At 35.2% G+C, this 23016-nt stretch overlaps 1 protein-coding gene across 5 annotated transcripts in view; it reads left to right on the top strand.

The window, feature by feature from the left end:
- Nucleotides 1-23016, top strand: part of RNASEH2B (ribonuclease H2 subunit B) — a 59950-nt gene that overhangs the window by 10561 nt on the left and 26373 nt on the right. For 3 of the 5 annotated variants that reach the window (XM_016143086.2, XM_016143088.2, XM_016143087.2), the window contains exons 2-5: nt 10855-10926; nt 12707-12814; nt 14797-14873; nt 19009-19123. In XM_016143086.2, the coding sequence (XP_015998572.1) occupies nt 10855-10926; nt 12707-12814; nt 14797-14873; nt 19009-19123 (372 nt within the window). Of the gene's footprint in view, nt 1-10854; nt 10927-12071; nt 12125-12692; nt 12815-14796; nt 14874-19008; nt 19124-23016 lie in introns of those variants that run through there. The other 2 variants (XM_036228530.1, XM_016143083.2) reach the window with 2 other exon arrangements.

Raw genomic sequence — 23016 nt, 5'->3', positions numbered from 1 at the left:
GGCCATTTGTTTGTCCTCGAGGGAGAAATGTCTGTTCAGGTCCTCTGCCCATTTTTTGATTGGATCGTTTGTTTTTTTGTTGTTATTGAGTTGTATGAGTTCTTTGGATATTTTGAATATTAAGCCCTTTTCGGAGGTGTTGCTTGCAAATATATTTTCCCATTTGGATGGTTGTCTCTTTACCTTATTGACAGTTTCTTTTGCTGAGCAGAAGCATATTCTTAATGTTTCTATATAGTTGAGAGAAAATGAACTCTTAATTGAGTGCTTATTACATGTTCTAGGCACTTTTACATTTATGTGAGTAACTTTACAGAAAGTAAGTATCATTATGCCTATTTTTATAAATAAAACAATTGAGGCACAGAGAGGCTGACTATTTTGTTCACGGTCATACTGTTGAGTAAGAAGAGGAACTAGGATTGGATCATGCACCTGTCTGACTCCAGATCTTCTCTTCTTCTATGCTGATGTTATCAAAGAAATAGGCATTAATTCAAAATATGTTTATAGAGGAGAACCCTTCTCCAACACTCCCCCTTTTTCCTCTTCTGATTTTTTCCCATTCTAAAAGCAGTTTTTTTCCTACTCTAATTAATTTAGCTATCCTTCAGTTGTGCTAATTGCAGGTAAAAAAGATAGAACTTCCAATTCTAATGGGTGAGAAACTAGCTCATGGGATGATTCAGGGTTTTCCAAATTTAAATGAAAATCAAAAACTCTTTCAATTAGATAGAGCTTTTAATTTTTAGTCACAGGTAATTTTGTTTGCCCAAGGCCAGGTATAAACCAAGGAATTTATCAGAACTATTATAGCAATATGAGTTCTTTTTTCATACCAAGGCTTTAAAATCTGGTAGGGGTAAACTCACTCCTCCATAAAAGCAATGAAAACATTGACAAAGATGGCCAAGATCAACTTTTTCAGAATTCTTGAAATTAGCCAAAGGCTTCCAACAATCTGAGGAGTGTTTATTCAGGAAAAACTGCTGAATCTCATTAAGCAGGACTTGTGGCATAGTAACTTGAACTGTTCCCATCTCCCTCTACTCAGGTTTGCAGTAACCTTGAAAACCAGCAGTCTTGCAAACATGGTACTTGTAAAAACCAGCTGCCTCAAAAAGTTTGGAGCTCCTCAAAAAGTCACATTCCCAGAACATTGTCCCTATTTGACCTGTCTTGCAGCTCCCTGGAAAAGCCCCATTTGCTGGGCATTGTTATCACTTGGCCCGGATTGAGATTACAACTTGCTCAGCAGGAAAAGCCATATCCCCAGGGCAGTCGTTTAGCATATCAGCTGCTGAGGGGACTTACCAGTTGGGCTAATAAGAACCTGGCCAAAAACTTAAAAGATATGGTGATAAGATATCCATAAGGGGCTTTGAAGAGCTCTGACGTATTCCTATTTGAGGGCTATGCACCTATGCAGGGCTGTGTGCATGGCCAAGAAGACAGGAGAGGGTCCTGATCTCTCACTTCTGACTGACTTTGAGGCTCTAGGCAAGCAGTAGTTAAAAGGGAGAAGTTTAGATTGCTTGAGTGTTGAAGGCATGCCCCACACATAGGCAGACCCCTCAGCAAATGTTGGGAGATTTATTGGTTCAAAACATTTAAGTAGATCTCAAATCTTTCGTTAGCTAACCACTAAGGGAATACAGGGAATACAGACTATATGTTAGTCCAGGGAAGTTACTAAACAAATGGCAGCAACTGCAATGATGACAAAAAGCAGAAACAACAAATATTGGTGAGTTAGGAGAAGGAAGTCTGATTTCCAGAATTATCACATTTATTGTGATGTTATCTAAAATGTCCAGTTTTCAAATAAAAGTTATGAGATACATGAAGAAACAGGAAAGTATGATTTATACACAGGTGGAAAAAGAGAGTCGATAGAAACTACCCCTGAAGGGGCCCAGATGTTGGACTTATTCTACAAAGACTTCTATTAGATATTGTAAATGTACCCAAAGAATGAAAGGAAACCATGTCTAAAGAATTAAAGGAAAGCATGACAATGAAGTCTCACAAAATAGAGTATGTCAATTAAGAAAGATAGAAATAAGGAATGTATAAATAGTGGAGTTGGAAACTACAGTAACTACAATGAAAAATTCACTAACAGGCTCAAGAGCAGATTTGGGCTAGAGGTCAGAAGCAGCAAACTTGAAAAAAGACCAGTTGAGATTATCTAGTGTGAGGAACAGAAAGAATTAAGAAAAAGGTTAAGAAAACTGAACAAAGTTTAAGAGACCTGTAGTACACCATCAAGCATACCAGCATATGTATAATGGGAGTTCCAATAGGAGAAGAGAGAAAAGGACAGAAAGAATATTTGAAGAATTAATGGCCAAACACTCCCCACATTTGATGAAAAACAAACTATACATCCAAGAAGCTCAACAAAGTAGATAAACTAAAGGAGATCCATATCTACATACATCATGGTCAAACTGTCAAAAGATAAAGAAAAGGGAGAGACTCCTGAAAACAGTAGTGGAAAATCACATATCAAGTAAAGGATCCCGAAGTAAGATTAACAGCTGACTTCTAATTAGAAACCCACAGAGGCCAGAAGTTAGTTGTATGGCATATTCAAGATGCTGAAAGAAAAACGCACGAAACCAAGAATTCTACATATGACAAAACTGTCCTTCAAAACAGATGGAGAAACTAAGGCATTCTCAGGTGAAGAAACACTGAGAGAATTCATCACTAGCTGACTTGATCCTCAAAATATCATAAAGGGAATCCTTCAACAGAAAGGAAAAGACACTAGATAGTAACTTGAATCCACATGAAGAATATGGAGCACTTTTAAAGATAAATATGTAAATATAAAACATAGTACAATATATTTTTATTTGTAACTCTTTTCTCTTATTTGATTTAAAATACAACTTCCATGTGGCAATAATTATAAAACCGTTAATGGGCTTAAAGATATAATATTATTTATATAACAATATATAATATTTATATAACAAATGTCATTATTTATATAACAATAGCACAAAGGTGGAGGAGGAAAAGGAATATATTTCAGGTAAGTTTCTGTATACTATTGAAATTTCCAAGTTAGCATTAATCTGAACTGCATAATTGTAAGTTAAGATGCTAATTTTAGGACAAACACTGAGAAAATAACCCCCACAAGCGTAGTAAAAGAAACAACAAGGGAATTAAATTGGTACACTAGAAAATATCTTTTTAACACAAAAGAAGGCACTACTAGAGGAATAGAGGAACAAAAATATGTGACATAGAAGACAAATTGTTAAATGCCAGATGTAAATTCTACATTGTTAGTAATTATATTAAATGTAAATACATTAAACATTCCTAGTAAAAGTCAAAGATTAGCAGAATGGAGGGGGAAAAACACATTCCAATTATAAGCTATTTATAAGACAAACACTGTAGATTCAAAGATACAAATAGGTTGAAAATAAATAGATGGAAAAAGATATACCATGCAAACAGTAATCAGAAGAGAGCTGGAGTGACTAATAGCAGATGAAGTAGATTTTAAGACAAAAGTTGTTACTGAACACAGAAATGTTTTATAATGATAACAAGGTTAGTCTATCAGGGAGATAAAATACTTAATAAACATGTATACACCTAATGACAGCCCAAAAATACATTAATTAAAAACTGGCAGAATTCAAGGGAGATAGAGACAATTGAATAATGATAGTGGGAGATTTGAAACCCATTTTCAATATGGATAAAACAATTAGGAGGAAGACCATCAAGGAAATAGAAAACTTGACCAACACTCTAAACCTGAGAGTGATCTATAGAACACACAACAACAGTGGACTATACATCCTTCTCAAGGGAGAAACATTCTCCAGGACAGACCATATTCTAGGCCATAAAACAAGCCTCAGTAAAGTTTAAAAGATTGAAATTATACAAACTATGCTCTCTCAAAATAGTGAAATAACAATGCAATAGCAGAAGGATATTTAGGGAATTCACAGACGTGGAAATTAACACACTCCTAAATAACCAATGGATCAAAGAAGAAGTTACAAGGGAAACTAGAAAATGCTTTGAACTGAATAAAAATGAAACACAATATATCAAAAACATAAGGGAAACAAGCAAGCAGTGTTTAGAGCAACATATATTAAAAAATAAGAAAAATCTCAATAACATAATTTCCACCCTGTGAAATTAGAAAAAGAATAAACCAAACCCAAAGCAATTGGAAGGAAGGAAATAAAAATTAGAACAGAAATAAAGTAGAGAATAGAAAAATAAACAGAAGAATCAATAAAACCAAAGTTGGCCCTTTTGAAAAGATTGACAAAATTCACAAATCTTTAGCTAGACCATGAATAAAAGAAGACTCAAATAACTATGATCAGGAATGAAAGAAGAGCTGTCATTACTGATGACACAAATAAAAAAAGGATCAGAAGTAAATACTATGAACAACTGTATGCCACCAAAATAGATAATTGATGAAATGTACAAATTCCTAGAAAGGTATAAACTACCAAAAGTGACTTGAGAAGACATAGATGCTCTGAGTGGACCTATAGCAAATAAAGAGATAACATTAATAAATTAAAACCTTTCCACAGAAAAAGTCCAATCCCAGGTATCTTCACTAGCGAATTCTAGTAAACATTGAATAAATTAGTACCAATCTTTTATAAAATTTCCCCAAAAATGGAAAAAGAAAAGATTTCCCAACTCACTCCATGAGGCCAATAATACTCTCATTTCAAACCCAAAGACATCATAAGAAGAAAACTACAAAGTAATATTCCAATAGATAGAAAAATCTTCAACAACTAGCAACCCAGATCCAGGAGTATACAAAAAGGATTAAACACCATGACCAAGTGAGATTCTAGGAATGCAAGGTTGGTTCAGCATACCAAAATCAATCAATGTGAATATACCATTTTAATAAAATAAAGGCCAATACCATATCATCAATAGCTACAGAAAAAGATTTGAGAAAATCTCTTTTCATGATTTAAAACAAAACAAAACAAAACACTAAAATATATAGGAATAGGGAACTTTCTCAATCTAATAAAAGGCATCTGAAAAACCCATAGCTAACATCATGGTAACATATTTCATATGAAATTATTTTACATGTCGAAATATTTTAGATTTGTTGGATTAAGAAATATATCATTGAAATTTATTTGACCTGTTTGTAATGTGGCTCCTAGGAAAATTTTAAATTACGTATGTGGTTCATATTCGTGGAATGCATTTTATTTGTGTCGAACAGCCCAGTTCTGGACCCAGCGCCTCCAAGTTCTGGCAGATTTGGGCCTTATTCCCTGCCATGTAAAACTGGATGATTGGGACGTGAGGCAGAACATGGGGGTTGACGGAGCAAGGTAGAGAAGTAGACAGGGGAAAGCAAAGGGATGCCTTGAATGTCATCTTTCTGTGAGTGCAAGGGCTTTGCTTTATTCACAGCGGTGTCCTCAGTGTCAAGAATAGTACCTGAATTGGTAAGAGAAAATTGGTAACATAAAAAGCATTCAATAAGAGGGTGATGTTTATTACTGAATGGTAATTTACTTACTTAGAACCTGATATTTGCTAGGTCCTGCTATAGGTACATAGAATCTAACAAATGTGAAGGCTGTTTAGTAAGGACAGAGGTGGCATTTGATAATCATCCAACAATGAGATAAGTAGACAAGATAAGGGCAACTGGAGAGTGGTGGCTGCCGTCTGATAAAGTGAGTTTGTTATTGCCAGGTTTTTTGATTGTGCAAGGTAAAATCTTTGCCTAATTGTTTTTCATATTTAGGAAAATATGTTTTAAGTCTGAACTTTATGTAAAATCACTCGATTTGGCACCTAATTCAAATTTTTTAAAATGTGCATATCAAACGAAACCTTTCAGTAGACTGGTTTTGACCCCAGAGCCAACTAAAGATATAGCTAGTGAAACAAATGCGTAACCATCAAAGCAAAGAACTTAACTAATGCTAGGCATAGGGAGCCTTCCCAGACTGTCTCATCAGTGTTATATCCTTTATTGTAAAGTCTCATATTCCATGTATTACTTCTTCATAGCACTTGTTACATTTACAGTTTATAATTGTGTGGTTATTTGATTTAATATCTGTCTCTACCATGGGACGTTCAAAAGCTCCCCATGGGTAGGGGCTGCATCTATTTTTGCTATTCAGTAATTAATAAATGAATAAAGTGCACAGGAGAGATTAATTTTAAAATGTATTCTATATTTAAAGAGAGGAAAAAAACGAGTATAGCATCTCACTTGGAATTCTATGTTGAAAGATTCAGTCCAATAGCAAGTTCATTTGTTAGCACAGCGTGAGAAAAGATGGCTTTTCTCCCTACAAAATAGACATTTCAGTGTTATCTACACTGATATATATTAAAGCTTATTTCAGAGAACACTGGCATTTGCAGCAGAACATGTTGATTTCAGTATTTATTTGTATTATTAGTAATTCCAAAGTTATAATTTGACATTTTAGGCTATAGCTAATCCTTTGGATTTACTGCTTTTCCTGGGAAAAAATGGAAAGACTGCTTCCCTTGTGTAGTTATTAAAAATAATTTTTTAGACTTCTGGTATTTGTAAATTTAATTATTTTAAGCTCTGGAGGAATGTGATGCTGAAGGAACGCTGGCAAGGATCACCAGAACCAAAGCTTTCTATTAAAAAATAAAAATAAATAAATTAATTAATAATTTACCAACTTAAGTTGAAAGATTTACTATAGTACTGAAATAAAATAAAGGGTATATTGCTGAAGAGATAGGTCATCTTTTTTTGCCTTGAATGGTGAAGATTTGTGATGCTGGAAAAGTGAGGAACGGCAAGGGGGAAAGGGAGAGAAAAACTGTAACCTGTTTTAGTTTTTTGAACGAGTTTTTAATAGTGCTAAACTTTATCCTTTATGTTTTTAAAAGTTACAGACACGAAAGTCTTAAAAGATGCATAAAATTGAATCTGTATGGTTTAATGTAGAATATTCTCAAAATGACAAAATTATAGAGATAAAGAACAGGTTAGTGGTTGCCAGGGGTTAGAAATGGAGCAGAGGGCTCTGTTTATATTTTGTACATCTTGAAGCTCTGTATTTGTGAGCATAAACACTTAGGATTAGTTTTTCTTGAGCTTTGTATCATATGAAATTACTGTGTTTATCCCTAGTAATAATCTTTGTTATTAACAAAGCCATTTATTTCATCTTTCTTTTAATTAGTGTTAACATGGTAAACACACCATATCGTCTCCCTTTCTTTTACTTTTAATCTACTTGTGTCTTATTTAAAGTGTGTTTCTTATAGGCAGAGTATAGTTTTAGCTTATATTTTTATCCAATCTGACAATATCTGCCTTTTAATTGGGTGTACAGATCACTTACATCAAACATGCTATTGACATGGTTAGGTTTATCGTCTTATTGGTTGTTTTCTATTTGTTTCATCAGTTCTTTGTACTTCTGTTACTCCCTTTCTGCCTTCTTTTGGATTACATATTTTTTATGATTCTATTTCATCTCTTTTCTTGTCTTATTAATGACAGCATTTTTTGTTTTGTAATTTTAGTAGCTGCTGGAGGGTATAGTAAACACATATTTAAATGATCATATCTACCTTCAAGTGATATCACACCACTTTAGATATTGCATAAGAAACTTATAATGAATGGTATGCCTTCATTTCTTCCCTCCTGACCCTTATGCTATTATTGTCATACATTTTGTTTATACAGATATTATAAAACCTTGTGCTAAATTGTTATTTTTGTTACATCAATGAGTTTCTAAAGAGATTTAGTAATAAGAAAATTCTCTTTTATTTACCCCTGCAGCCACTATTACCAGTGTTCCTCATTCCTTTGTTTAGCTTCATGTTTTCATCTGGTGTCACGTTCCTTTTGCCAAAAGGACTTCCCTTTGCACTCTTTGTAGTGTGGGTCTATTGATGATGATTTCTTTTAGTTCTTGTATGTCTGAAGAAGTCTATCACCTTCATTTTTCAAGGGTATTTTCTCTGGGTTCATCATGTTTCTCCATTGCCTCTGGCTTGCACTGTTTCCAATGAGAGATTTACTGTCACTTTTAGTTTTGTGTTTCAGTACGTAATGTGTCTTTTTTTTCCTCTCTGCTTTTAAGATTTTTCTCTTTACTACTGGTTTTATAGTATTGATTCCGATATATAGTTTTGTTCCTGTTTCTTTGAGGTTATTGAATATCTTGAATGTGTGGGTTTATAAATTTCACCAAATTTGAAAATATTCACCCATACTTTCTTCAAATATTTATTCTGTCCCTGTCTCTCCCTTTCAGGAACTCTAATTACATCTGTATTATTAGGACGCTTGAGGTTGTCCCACAGTTCACTGATACTTTTTATCTTTAATTTTTTTGTATGCGTGTTTTCATTTTAGATAGTTCCTATTGTTCTGTATTAAAGTTTATTAACATTTTTTTTCTTCCATTAATCCTATCTCAACTTGGGTCATTTAAAAAAATGTTCTCTGTGTCTATTTAACTTTTTGTATATGAGGAATGCTGTGTTTAATGCTCTTGTCTGTCCATTCTGACATCTGTATCTAATATCAATACTCCTCAATAATTGATTTCTTTATCTTCCTAATTATAGGCCGTCCTTTTCTGCTTCTAAAATGCCTTGTAATATTTGATTAGATGCCAAACTTTGGCTGGTTAATATTTTTGTATTCCTATAAATAATCTTGGTTTCAGTCTGGGACACAGTGAAGGTACTTGGAAACAGTTCGATCCTTTTGGGTCTTACTTTTAAAACTAGTTCAGTGAAGCCAGAGCAGCTTTTAGTCTGTGATTATTCGTTCCATATTACTGAGGCAGGACCTTTTTGAGGACTCTACCCAATGCTCTCTGATTGTGATTTGGGAATAGGCCCAAATCAAGGCCCTGAATGAACGTGAGTACTATTCCCTGTCATCTGTTCAGGTGGTTTTCCTCCCATCCCTCAGGTAGTTACATCACATGCATGCATTGATCAGTACTCCACTGAATACTCAAGCAGTGCCCTTTGCAGATCTCTGAGGCTTCCTTTCTTTGTAATTCTCTTCTTTCCTATATGCTGGCCTGTGAACTCCAGCTCTCAGTTACCTCTCTTCAACTCAGGGAGTCGGCCAGGTTTCAGCTGGGTTCTCTTATTCAGCACCCCACATTATGCACCATGGCCTGGAAACTCTTTGAAGGCAGTAGCTGGGACAATCACAGGGCTCACCTCATTTGTTCCTCATCTCTCAGAGATTACCGCCCTACATGGCTCAACATCCAGCATCTTGAAATAGTTGTTTGGTATATTTTGCCATTTATTTATTTATTTTTGGTTGCTTCAAGTGGGAGGGTAAATTTGGTTCCTGTTATTCTATTTGATTACAAGTGAAAATCTCAAAATTAGTTTTTTTCATGTATTTAATGTCACTATTATTTTCAGAAAAAAAATTGTATTTTAACCATTTATGAGTAAGCCAGTTTCTAAACATGCTTGCTGTGTATAAGTTTGTGGAGATCTGAAGTGGGATGGAGGGAGTGGGGGCCATAGGAAATACAAGGGACTTAAAATTCCTTTCCTTCCACGAAGCTTTCTCATTTGCTCTTCAGGAGGTTGTTGCTCTATTCCTTTATTGTTCAGAGCCCCCTGGTTCCTTTTGGAAGCAATTTAGAGTTCTACCAATGTGCCACTCAAAATGTATGGAGGATGTAAATAAAATGTTCATGGTCTTTATGTTTTAATTATGTGATTAAGCCTTTGGCAATGAAATATTGTAGAGGAAACATAAGAGAACTTACCTCACAAGATACTAAATGTATTTTAAAGCTATGGTGATTATTGAAATACTAATACTATTATAGATACAGATTAATGGATCAAAACAGAATGTTCATGGACAGACCCATAAATGTATTTTAAACATTTAGCATAAGAATTATTTTAATGGTGGGTCATTCAGTTGATGGTATAGAGAAAACTGGACAACTCATTGGAAAAAAATTAAAGTTTGATCTTCTCTCCATATCTTATACTCAGATATAGCCCAGATAGGTTAAAAATATCATCTAAAAATATTAGAAGAAAATGTAGTCAATTAACATAATCTTGAGAAAGAGAAGACTTTTCTAAGTTTGACACAAATGATGCAACCATATGGAAAATATAGATATGATTACATAAAGATTTTATATCTTCTAAATGGCAAAAGAAAAAAAACCATTAAAAATAAAGTTCATATTCTTACTGTGTAAAGACTCTTCATAAGTAGTAAAAGAAAGATGTGCAGAGGACACGAAGGGATTCACAATTAGGGGCAAAAAATATATCTAGGAAATATTTTTGAAATGTTCTATTTCATAATAATAGTAACAATAAAAATAATACTAGTAATAAGAACTATCATTTATTATATGTTTCTGTTTTTCTGAATATGTTAAGAACTTTCAGAAGATTAGCTAATTTAATTATTTTGAAAGGCAGGTATAAATTATTTTATAGATGTTAAAACTGAGACCAGTTATGAAGACCTTTGCCCAAGATGACAAAGCTACCAGGTGGTTGAGCCAAGGTTATAACTCAGGCCATCTAACTTAAAGTTCTGTTCCTCATCATTTGTCAAAGAAACAAATTAAAACAACCTAAACCCCTCACTGCACCTTACAGGGAAATTGGTAATTTGCTCAAGATCACACTGCTCCTAAGCAATAGGATTGAGTTAAAATTTTTAGGAAGAAAAATCATATAATTAGAAGAAAGAAAATCAGGATAAAGTAAATTAGAAGAGAAACAACAAACATCTTTTAATTTTACAAACTCACCATTTCTTTTCAGAATACTTAAAAGATGCTTCAAAGAAGATGAAAAGTGGGCTTATGTTTGTAAAATTGGTTAACCCGTGTTTAGGTAAGCTCTTCTCCCTACCCCTCTCCTCACCTCTGATAATAGTAACTTGAACGTTTTTTTAAACATTGTGGCTGAAAAGTGTATGTATACTTACTTGCCTTTGTACATTTGTTCTAACCAGATAGCTTAAAGGTAAAATGGCATGACAGGGTGACAAAAGCAAGCTAATGATATTACTAGTTTTCTCACTCCACCCAAACATTTTTTATTTATTCTTATAATTTTCGTCCATTCATCAGAAATGATGGCAAAACAAAAAGTAGCTAGTTTGATTTCTCTCTAAGAACAAGTTAATTTTATTTGGCTTTCTTAAGCCAACTTTTCTTAGAGTAATTAGCCTCCATTTATATTCATTTTATGTTGTAAAATAAACAACTGGGGGAGGGGAGGGTATTACTTGGCATGCCAAGATTATGAATAGTTTCGTTTTTAGCTGTACTTTTCTTATTTTGTTCTGACCAGAAAGTAGTATATTTTTTTCCTGTCATGGGTGATTTTTTTTTCTTTGTATTAAAAGTATTGTATATTGAAGAGGTACATATTTTATCAGAAATAATCTTATTTTAACTTCATATTCAGTGTATTTTCTGTTTTGCCTTCTCATTTTTAGGCAAAATATTAAAATATAGCATAAGGATATAGTATAGTAATATCGATGATATTATTTATCTCTATCTGTTTTTCTATTAAGAACATGAGATTTATGTGTTACGGTTATTGTTAATTTTATAAGGTTTTGAGTAGATAACCTGATACTTAGTAAATTAGAACATTCTCCTGCAGACTATACTACTGAGGGAGAAGCCAGTGGGTTGTACCTTCTTATTATGGTTGTTTGAAAAACATATAATAAAAGCAATGAGAGGAAAAACTTTCTGGCTTCCTCCCAATTTCCTTATCCTCAAAATGAAATTAAAAGATATTGGTCTTCTATGTTATTTGGAACTCTTAATTATGCATATGATTAAGTTGAGGTGAGAAGTATTTTTTCAAGAGAAGTTTTAATAGCAGTAAAATTTCTAAAGCATTTAACAGAAGGTACAAAAAAAATGGAAAGCTCCTTATAAATTTCTTTTTTATCTTAATTTCTTTTTTATCTAAATGTACGTAGATGACAGAGGAACAAATATTTGCATTTGCTACATTGACTACAGATAAAATAAAGACTAATATTTGATGACCACTTACTATGTGCCAGGTACTCTTTTAAGAACTATGCATGTATTCTCTTTTTAACCCTTATAAAAACTCTAGGTAGGTTCAGTATTGCTCCCATTTTACGGGTGTGGAAACAGAGGCACAGAAAAGTTTATGTAAGTTCCCCAAGGGCACACACCCAGCATGTGGCAGCTGGCCTTCTGGGTCTGCAGGCTCAGTCCCTGTCTTGGTGCTTGTATGTAGGGGCCACACGCTGCCGTGGAGACAGGGACCCACATGCCAGCTCAGTTCATCTACTTAAGCCGTTAGGTTTGGGTAGTTTAGGGATGGGTTTTTCTCTCCTGATCTGCTGGAGGATTCAGTGAGGCTTGGCAGCAGTTACGATAAATGATTTGCATTTTATTATTTATTAGTTTTAAGTTCAGTGAGGATTATAGAGCTGGAAAACAAACATCTGTATATAATAGCTGTAAGCTTTCCTTGGAGTCGGTTTGTATAGAATATATATCTAGGGTATGTTTATGTTCATATTAGGAACATTCCTCAGAACTATTGGATAGTCTTTTGATTTTTTTGTGTGGGTGTGAAAACTTACAAATAAGAAACAGATTTGTCTTAACAGGCGAAGGAGCCCTTTACTTGTTCAATATGTGTCTACAGCAGCTGTTTGAAATAAAAGTGTTCAAGGAAAAACACCGTTCTTGGTTTATAAATCAATCAGTTCAATCAGGTAAGTGACTGGTGTATATATTTCCATTAACTAAACACATACTCTATTCCATCCTTCCCAGACGTATGGGTCTATCCTCCTGGTTTGGAGTCTGGTCCACGGTTTTTTCTTCCTTGGCATCAAACCAGGGTTTAATCAAGGAGAAAAGTAAAATAATTTGAGTAAGTTTCTATCAATACCCATAAGTCTTAAATAGTAGGAAATTTTTGCCTAACGACTGATTTCTCTCCTGAAACGCTGGTAATACCCTTCGTCGGCAGGCAGACGACCTTTGTACCATGGAGCACACATCGTCTTGACTGTATATTTTGCTCTGCTCTTAGCTACATTTGAGGATTTTCAAGTTTTTAACATATTATTTCCTTGAAAATGGATATGAATATAGCTTCTAAAATAGAATAGAACAAGAAAATTTTTATTCTTTTTAATATAAATTATATTGCTACCCACCCCCCAAACATTCCCCCGCCAAACACCAAAGGCCTATTTCTTTTCATGATCCTTTAATTTGGAGTAGCATTAGCTTGGAAAGAAAAAGGACCACATGTTTTTCTGAGGTGGGGTGTAGGGAGGGATCACAGGACAGTTGAGGCACTCTGCATTCCCTCTGCCTGTTGTTTTTGATTCCAGAGAGCGCTTTTCATTTCTTTCTTAGTCCTCTGCTTTCTGTTGACAGTGTGTGTCACTACTTAGTGCTAAGTAGAAAGGCCACTTTGCTTTTCTTCTGAGACTTTCCAGAAGGGTTTCATGCTGCTGATAAATTTCACATACCTATGTGCATGAGAAGAATTAAAGTGGTTTTCAGTTGCCAGAATGCAGTGGTAGTCTGTGTATAGCCTCTATTTGGAACATATATATTTTCTATTATTGCTGCTACGCCATTTGGCATATAGATATGAGTGTTCCAACTTCCAGTGTAATATGTACACTTGCAGTTGGGGTCTAGATAGATAGACACAGTAATATCCAGATGAAACTGGAAAATATTGATCACCTCTTCTCCTGGACTGAGTCGGTACCTCCCCGTCTTTTTTTTTTTTTTTTTTTTTTAGTAGACCTCATTTTTTAGAATAGTTTTAGGTTCACAGCAAAGGTACTTGCTTTTTTTTTATTATTATTATTAGTGTCTTCTTTTTAAACTTAAAACCTTGATGAAAAAGCTGTTTTTAAGAATGGGCAACAGGATATTGTTTTCAGGCCAGAAACCTATTCTTAATTTCTGAATTAAGAATTATTCCATTTCTTTGGAAGAGGAAATCCAAGATGCTTCAAGGGGAGTATGATAAAGAAGTGTAGGGAATAGATAGGCTAGTTTATTTGACCTGCCTTTTTCCTTTCAGCCTGGAGGATACCATTAATCTTACTGCAGAGTTTTAAACATCTTAGGCTCAGTCTTGTTAGACTCCTGCCTTCTTGCCTGTTTCTTTGGGGTGGGGGATAGGGTGGGATCTTGAGAGGGTAACAACCTCTGAACTTGGAGTCATTGGCAGTTTAGAACTATTGGTCCATGGACTGTAGAAGGAGCTGTGTACAGAGAGAATGATATTGCTTTCCCATGGCTTTGTCCTCAAAAGCACAGGAAATTACATTTTACTACAGTTTTATAGATAGATTTATATTGGTTTCCTCTGTTTGTGTGGTTCACATTCTGTCTGTATTTCTCCCAACTCTTGCCTTTTTGAGGCAGTGGGAAGGGCCTCTGTTAAAAATGATTTCTAAAGAGAAATGGGAAGTTAAAGATTGATTTCAGTGTCTTGGCTCTCCTTTACACACAGGGATTTGAAGCTCTTTGGAGTAAAATCTTGTGGACCACACTCTGCCTTTTGAGAGAATCACATAGAATCTTGGGCCTGTGTAAGAACTTCTGAATTTGGAATTTCACATACATTTTTCAATAAGTGATTTCCACATTGGGATTAAGATGAAATGACTAAATTGACTTTCCAGACATTAATTCCCTTTCTCCTCTCTTTAATCTGTAGGAGGTCTTCTCCACATTGCCACACCCATGGACCCTCTATTTCTGCTCCTCCACTACCTTATTAAGGCTGATAAAGAGGTGAGTTTCCCAATTTGGGATAAAAACAGTAAGGAAACAGAAAATTGTTTTTTGCTTTGTTTCCTCTCTCTCCTTTTAATGAGCCAAATATAGATTTCCCACAATTCAGATTTAGCGTGGCTGGTATTGAACACGTATCATCACATGTGTTGGTATGGATTAGCAAGCCCTGAGAACCTCCACCTTAATCTTGGAGTAGTTTACCCATGACTTCTGAGAATTGCCTAATCCTCTATGCTGTATGCCTTACTTGTTTGACATAGCCTAGCAATGAAAATATTGTCACTACGTACTCATTGGTTTTGAAATACAATACAAATATTTAAAAAATTGACCTCAGAGCCTAAAAGAAGAAAGAAGATAATGTCTTTCATTTTCTTATTTGTGAGAGACCATGAAGTAGGTAAACGGGGATGTCTAGTAAAAAGCTCATTACTGGGAAAGCTCTAGGTGAGTCTTAAGGAATTCCAGATGGACAGAATTTTTCTTTGTAATATAAAGATAGAGTTTATTAATAGTAATAGTTTCAGCTGGAGGTTCTGAAACATTTTGGTCTCAAGATACCTTTACACTCCTGAAAATTACTAAGGATCCCAAACGACTTTTTATTCCTGTGTGTTTTATCTGTCAGTATTTACTACGTTATAAATTAAAACTGAGAAATTTAAAAATAATTTTATTAATTTGTTTTAAAATAAAAAAAATACGCTCAGTACATGTTAACATAAAAAACACATTTTCAGTGAAACATACAACAAAACTCAGTGGAGAGTGTGGTATTGTTTTACATTTTTGCAAGTCTCTCTGATGTCTGGCTTAATAGAAGACAAGTGGATTCTCATGCCTGCTACTGCATTTGGCCTGTTTTCATCTATTGTTTTGTTGAAAGTTTACGAAGACGATGCAGTCTTACATGGATAGGTATTTTAAAAAGGGAGGAGTAGTATAAAAGCCTTTTCAAACAATTATGGATGTTTTCCTTTAACACTGCAAAAATCAACAAAGCATCATTTCTTCAAAGTCACTTGCAGTGTGGAATCTGAAACCCGGTCAATGAACTTTCCATGCCCTATTACATTAAAATCTATTGTCTGTCTTGTACTGAGAATGCATCTTTTACCCATGTATGACTTTGTAATATCACGCATTGGTCATTTGAAAAATATTTCACCGAATTATACAGATTTTCCAAATATTGACACATCTTATTACACACACACACATACCTTTGTTAATATCACTGTTGATCTTATCAGAACACTCTTTAAGTACTGGGAAGCTGTCATAATCACAGATACAAACTTTCTACAATACTAAGTTTTGCTTGGAAGTTAAAATTTTATCACTGGCTACACACACTGTTCATCTTTCCCTTGAAGTGACAGATTCACTACATTTATGTTCTCTCAAGTACCCAAGTCTGAATAGCCATAGTTCATAGTGGGTTATTTATTTATTTATTTTTTTCAGGTAAAGTGATATCTGTGATCAAAGCAGCTAGTTCAGTTCTCAACTCAATAGTTACACAGTGTTCTTCCTGGAGATAATCCTGCACCTTGATAGGTGGCAGGAGCTCGTTAGTGACACTTTACTTTCAACACAGAGTATTTTAAAAGACTTGCACTCAAGGTTTGAGATTTAAATAAAAGGACTTGTTCTTACTCCTGATCATGCATATCCTTATGTGAAACTGGCCAGTTTTTTTAACTGCTCATGCATGGCAGTGAGGGGCTCAGTAGCTACAGGACAGTTGTTGTCACCACCCTGAGCCATGGATGCCGAGGAGCCAGTGGTTTTACCCACCTTTGCATTGGAATCATCAGTGCAGATGTTGACGCAGTGGAAACACAAGTAGCATTAGCTCTATTGTGAGAATAGTTGTAAGCTTGTGGGCCCCTGAAAGGATATTGGGGAGCTGCCAACCACAGTTTGAAAACCTTTGAATTAACAACTTTAAGGAATAAGTGTTACTTAAACAACTTAGAAGAATCTAGTTTTTTGTACTCTCATTTTTGCATACAGTTTAAATGCTTATGGGTTCATCTTATTTAGTCCTTACACCACATTTCTAAAACTTCTGTTTTGTGGGAATATCAGTTGAGTTTGATATAAATACTGCAAGTGATAAAACTGACTTAAAGGTTTATGTCATGCTTTCTCCTGATACAGCTTAGCTTCTTCTATTTCCTTCCTTTCCTACATCTTCTGTGCTTTTGTGTGAATTGGTGAAGTTTTATTCCTTAGTTTAATCATGTTTTTTTATTATCTGGATGCTACCGTGGTAGCCAGTATAATTAGGTAGGACATACCAGCAGTGAGGCTAGTAAGCCACGGGTCTCTAAATGACCACAAATGGTTCTAGTCACCTCCAGGAAAGCTTGGCAGTATTTTGGGAGGAGGTTGAAAACTTGAGTTCACATTTGTTTTCTAGGATGCATTAACAGAGAAAAGCAACCAGCCAGACTTAGTACCTATATTGATGAACATTTAAACCCCCCAACCCTCACTCTGACCTTCTGGGAATCTTTGGAGATGCTATGGCTTATTCGGGTTGACAGATGCAGAATGAAGCAGAAATCCTGCCCAAGGTGATGGTTGGCTTTCATTTTAAACCATTTTCTCTTCTCAGATACTAGAAATGCCCTTTAAAGAAACTCATGAAATGTTTAGGTATTTCCTTCCCTACATTTTAGATGTGATCTCTTCTTATTTAGTTAAAAAAAATATATCAGTACATGCTTTTAAAATGTTGACCTATTCTTTTTTAATCGTAAGATTTATTTTAACATCAGAAGAAATAAGTCCTTATTTTGGCAGTCCCAACTGTTATTAAATTTATATTTGAAGCAAGTTGTTTATTAAATTTCCTTTTTTATGTGTATGTGTTTGTGTGTGTATGTGTGTGTGTGTGTGTGTGTGTATGTACATACATATACATATATGGTAAAGGAAACAAATGAAACATTAATTCTGAAATTATTATATCATGTCAATGTGCTAGTCCATTATATATAAGTAGAATATTGTTTTAAAGTAGTTAATTGTTTAAAATATTGGTTGGTCATGGAGGAATATAGATTAAGGTAGAAATCTAAAGATAGTGAGACAGTAAGACTTGGGAAATCTGTAAATTATTTTTATTATCTGAAGGAAAAATAGAACATTTAAATTGAGGCTCTTACCACTTGTTAACCTAACAGAAAGTATAAGCTATCACACGTGCTACTGAATGAATGAGAAGATTTCCCCCCGTAAAACTAAAGAAAGCTGCATTTGCATAAAGAAAACAGATCACACAGACACAAAGTTTCTGTCTTCGAATGAAGCTGTAACTAACACAGAATAGCAGAGTGAGCTAGAAGTGGGATATGGGCAAAACCATACACCTTTTACAAAGTCTGGTATCCCCAAGTCAGGTAACTGATAATTTAGACAGATTTATCTCATGCCACTAGTAAAGAAAACCTAAACCTAATCGAGAAGAAGAATATTCTGCATTTCTGTGATTCTGTACTTCGGGGCCATTGGCCACGAGGCCCATATACACTTATCTAGCTGAGCCTCATTTAATGTGTCTGCACCTTTATTGCACTTATCCCTCTAGCCATCTTTTCTTTTATTATGGTCTAAATTTGGAAGTGTTGTCAGGTAGCTCTGATAGAAGTAGACTTTACTTTGGTATTTTTCTTTTTGTTGTGGTGTTTAAGGTCTTGGAGTGAGGAGGGGAGGGGAGATAACATGCTCTGTATTTGACCTGGGCTTATTCCTGGTGACGGTCAAGACTCCTGCCCTGTGGCCTTCTGCTAGTTCTTCTTCAAATTGAATACCCTAGCAGTCTCTACCATCTTTGCAACTTTCCATAGTTTCCAATGCTTTTCCAGAATTTTGCTGCCCTATTTTATCCAGTGACTATACCCCTAAGGATAGAACTCCAGTGCTTTTAAGAGTTTCCTAAAGGGAGCTGAGAGTCAGTTATGGAGCCTGTCCCAGTGTGGAGATTTCTTAGGTGGAACAAGTGGCTTTGAACTTAGTTTAAAAATGCAGCTATGAGGTAACATTTTTTTTTTTTTTTTTGATGTGTGTTTGTTGAATGGTGTGCTTGCATTCTGACTGACTGAAGTTTTTTTTTTTTCAGGGAAAGTTTCAGCCTCTCGACCAAGTTGTGGTGGATGACATGTTTCCGAATTGCATCTTGTTGCTGAAACTTCCTGAACTTGAGAAGTTACTTCAACACGTGACAGAGCAAAAAGGTATGGCATCCAGCCTTTGAAATCAGGCTGATGGCTGTGTGAAAGGCTGGGGATCTGTCTGAGAATGAAGCTGAGCTGCGTAAAGGCCACTGAAAGTAATGTTTATTCCATGTGGGTCGTAAGGGGTTTCAAGTTTGCTTTCATTTGTCAATACTCATCCTCTACTGCTTTGGGTTGTTCTGTCTTTGACATTCCAGCCAGTGAAATGTGATGGCCTGTCTCCTGCAGGGCCAGGGTTCATGGGGCTTGGGCCTTAGTCTCAGTTCTTCTTTGAATTAGTCCATGACTTTAACTACTTTCTGTCTCAGATTTCTCATTTGGAAAATTACATAAAACCTATACTTATATCGATCTAAGGAGCATTTATTGAGTATCTATTAAGCATACATTGAACACTGGTGCTAGGCTCTGAGAATACTTTTAAATAATACATCATTCTTTCCCTCACTTAGCTGCCAGTCTGATGGGAGCAAATGACAAATAGGGCAATAACAGTAAGGACTAATGGCAGTGAACTCTGGGTTTTCTGTTGATGCTCAGGACAAGTTTATCACCTGGCCTGGGTTGGATGGGAGTATGGATTGGTGGGTATTGTGTCACTCTCCTGGAGGAAGTGACCTCTAAGGTGAAGGATACACCAGAGTAGCATCATAATAGAGGCATGGATGTATGGAAAAGTTTGTCACATGCAGGAAGTGCCAACGAGTTGAGTTTGGCCAGAGTATAGGGTGCCAGGAACGGATTTAGTAAGGAAGTAATGGGGTGGGAATACTGGGCATGGTTTGGATGGTGAAGGATGTTATGTTTGGACTTAACCAATGGTATCTGAGCATCAGCAAATTTTGAAGCAAGAAATTACCATAGTGTGGAGTATATCGGAGAAGTTAAGGCCAGGTTCACGGAGTCTACTGAAGTGGTCTAGGCAGAAGACCTTAGGAGATGGAGCTAGAAAGAAGTAGCAATTTGGAGGTGGAACCAACTCCATTTTGTGATTGGACGGATGTCAGGAGGAGTCAGGGAGGACTTCTGGGTTTGTGCCTTGACCAGCCTTGATCAGCAGAATGTATAGTAGTAGCATCCAGGAGTCAGGCAACGTGGTAGGAGGAGCAGGCTGGAGTAATGGAAGGATTCGTTTTAGACATTATTCATTTGAATTTTGAGAGGAGGACGTGAAGCAGTGTGTGTGTGAATGTGTTTTGGCAGGTTAGAGGCACTATACAAACTTATCATCAGTGTCTCATCAGTGTCTCTGTCATCCAGGTAGTTTCAGGGTTAATATGGAAACAGTGAGGGAAGCAAAACAACTGTTGATAAGTTGTGGTTGTTTGGGGTCGTAGGCAGTTTGTCTAACTATGGCAGTTCTTCTGAAACCAAGAAAGTGGAGGTCTCAAGAAGTGTAAGCTTACAGCGGGAAAGGGGAGAACCTCATTGGTTGCATTTTACATTTGAGTGGGCTACTAAATTCACACTTGGCCAGACTTCGAGCTCCATTTTGGATCTGAGGGGAGTATGATGCCCAGGTTTTAGCAGAGCAGTCCATTAAAGACATTCCCCGATGCTGAGCTTGGCAGGAGACAGCAGTCTTTTTCTGGGTAACAAATAAGTAGCTCACAACCATTTCTGAAAGCTAAAATAATGAGGAAGAATTACAGGTCATTTAAATTTTATCAAGTTAACACAAGTCAAAAATGCAGTTAACTCTCATTATCCAAAATTCTTACATTAGCTGTGTGAGAACAGTTATCTTAAACCCAAGCCCAGAAACCCAGAATCAGAAAGAGTATTAATGTGCTGACATTTGTTAGCGTCCAGCCTCTGTTTCAGAGCACTTCTTCCTGTCTTATTCCTTCCTGCTTGCACAACAAAATCCCTGGCCTCTTAGGAATCATTATCTGAACTCCTGTCTTAATCTGTTTTACTTCTCAGTATTGCCTAGCTTTTGGAAGTTCTGCTGTATTAGAAGTGCTTACCTTGTTTGACTAGCTCTAAATAACGAACATACTGTGCATTGCCCCTTGGTGCTTCATGGAAAAAATGTCTATCTCACTGTGCTGTCCTTGTATACAGAACTCACATAAATGTAATAAATATTTTACATATTTGTTCTGAGTTAAGAGGTGAAGCACAGGTAATGTGGAATCGCTTACGAGTATTTCGATGAAAAAGCTTTTTTGAGGATGAAGCATGAAGATCTCATTATCTCTTTTTTTCTTTCTTGTTTTGATTTTGTTTTAATGGTCCATTATTTTAAGATTTACAGACTGTAGTTCATTAGGGTAAGAATTTGATTATGAAGAAAACTGTCAAGATTTCTAGAGAATTGCATACATCTTTTAATGTGTGAAATTTAACCTGAATTACTTTGTGCTTTGCCTTACTGTCATTAAAAAAGAAGGAAAGAAAAATTTGAGGCTAGAGTTTTTAAAAACCTGGTTTAGATAAAAGTTGATTGTATATCTTTTCTGAAAATAGAAGTATGTGGGCAGATTAAGCATTTTCTTTTTAATTAAAAAGTTCAAAGGTACAGAAAAAAAACTCAGGAAAAAACTACAAATATTATTTGTACCCAAACCCAGTAATCAACAGACATTAATATTTTGTTACATTTACTTCATAACTCTTGAGGGAAAGATTTTCTTTCAGAACAATCTGGTAATCGGATCTCAGGATCATATGGCCTTCAAGAAAAGTTGAAAATGTATTTGTTATATAGTTTTAAACAAATTATTCAAAGTTTTCAGCATTCTTTATCTGTAAGATGAAGAGTTTGATGGGCTGAGAGTATCCCCTGTATTTCATATATTATATTATAATTAGTACTGTGCAAAGTTGTTTAAATCATAAAATAAAACTTTTATTCTGTTAGCTTTAAAGTGTTGAGATTTCTGAATGACCAACATTTGAACATTATTTAAATGTTACAGTTAATAATATCTAGTATCTACCACAAAGAGATGCTTCAGGAATTAAATGAAATAATATGAGTAAATCAGTGTCCAGAGAGTGCTAGCTATATAGTAAGTTCTCAATAACTGTTAGTACTATTGAGGCTTCTAAATTAGAAATTTTTAAATTATTTGCTGATGTTTAAATCTTAGGTACATGGTAAGTAAATAATACACATTTTTTTGATGGCTCATTTATTACTTCATATTCAAGTGGTTTAAATAGGAAAACAGGGATAATCAGGTAATAAAAATATCTTCCATGTATTGAGAAATTATTCTATACCAATTCTATACTTATTGTTTAGCATACACTGTTGAATCTTTGCAGCAGTTCCCTTTTATCATGGTTACAACATGTATCTTTACAAGTGAGGAAACCGAGGCTTAAAGAGTTTAAGCTGACGAATATCATAGAACTTGACGTGGTAGAATCAAGACGTGAGCCCATGCTCCTAACAGCAGCTCTCCCTCCCTCTTTCGCTGCGCAGCACTTCCAGCTGCTCTGTGAGAGGTTTTGGGGGTCGTCTCATGTAAAAATAGAAACTTAAAAAAGAAAGATCTTACATATCACCTTTTAATAATTTCCCTTTGTGAAGCAAAAAGAGACAGAAAGGAGACAGAAAGAACTTAAATAGCTGAAGGAAAGGGCCGTTTTTCTAATCCTGGCAATGTGCTTTCAGTTTTCAAGGCACTGTATTATCCCGTTTCAGTGATTGCCTTGGGTGCTGGCTGCTTATTTGATTTTGATTTATTGTTCATTTATAAGTTAGTGTTTGGTTCCATTCTCTGTATTTTATTGCTAGTATTTTGACATAAGAAACAAAGAAGACTAAAGAGTGGTCAGATAATGTCTATGACAGTGAGCAAAAATAAAGAAACTGATGTTTTTTAACTTCTATCCTCCCCACAGGCACTGTGCAGATAGAGTAAAACCTGAAATACTCC

The sequence above is a fragment of the Rousettus aegyptiacus genome, unplaced genomic scaffold, assembly GCF_014176215.1.
Source record: "Rousettus aegyptiacus isolate mRouAeg1 unplaced genomic scaffold, mRouAeg1.p scaffold_m13_p_11, whole genome shotgun sequence".
Classification (NCBI taxonomy): Eukaryota; Metazoa; Chordata; class Mammalia; order Chiroptera; family Pteropodidae; genus Rousettus; species Rousettus aegyptiacus.
Note: the sequence above shows the minus strand (reverse complement) of the source record. Positions and strands in the feature narration are given on the sequence as shown.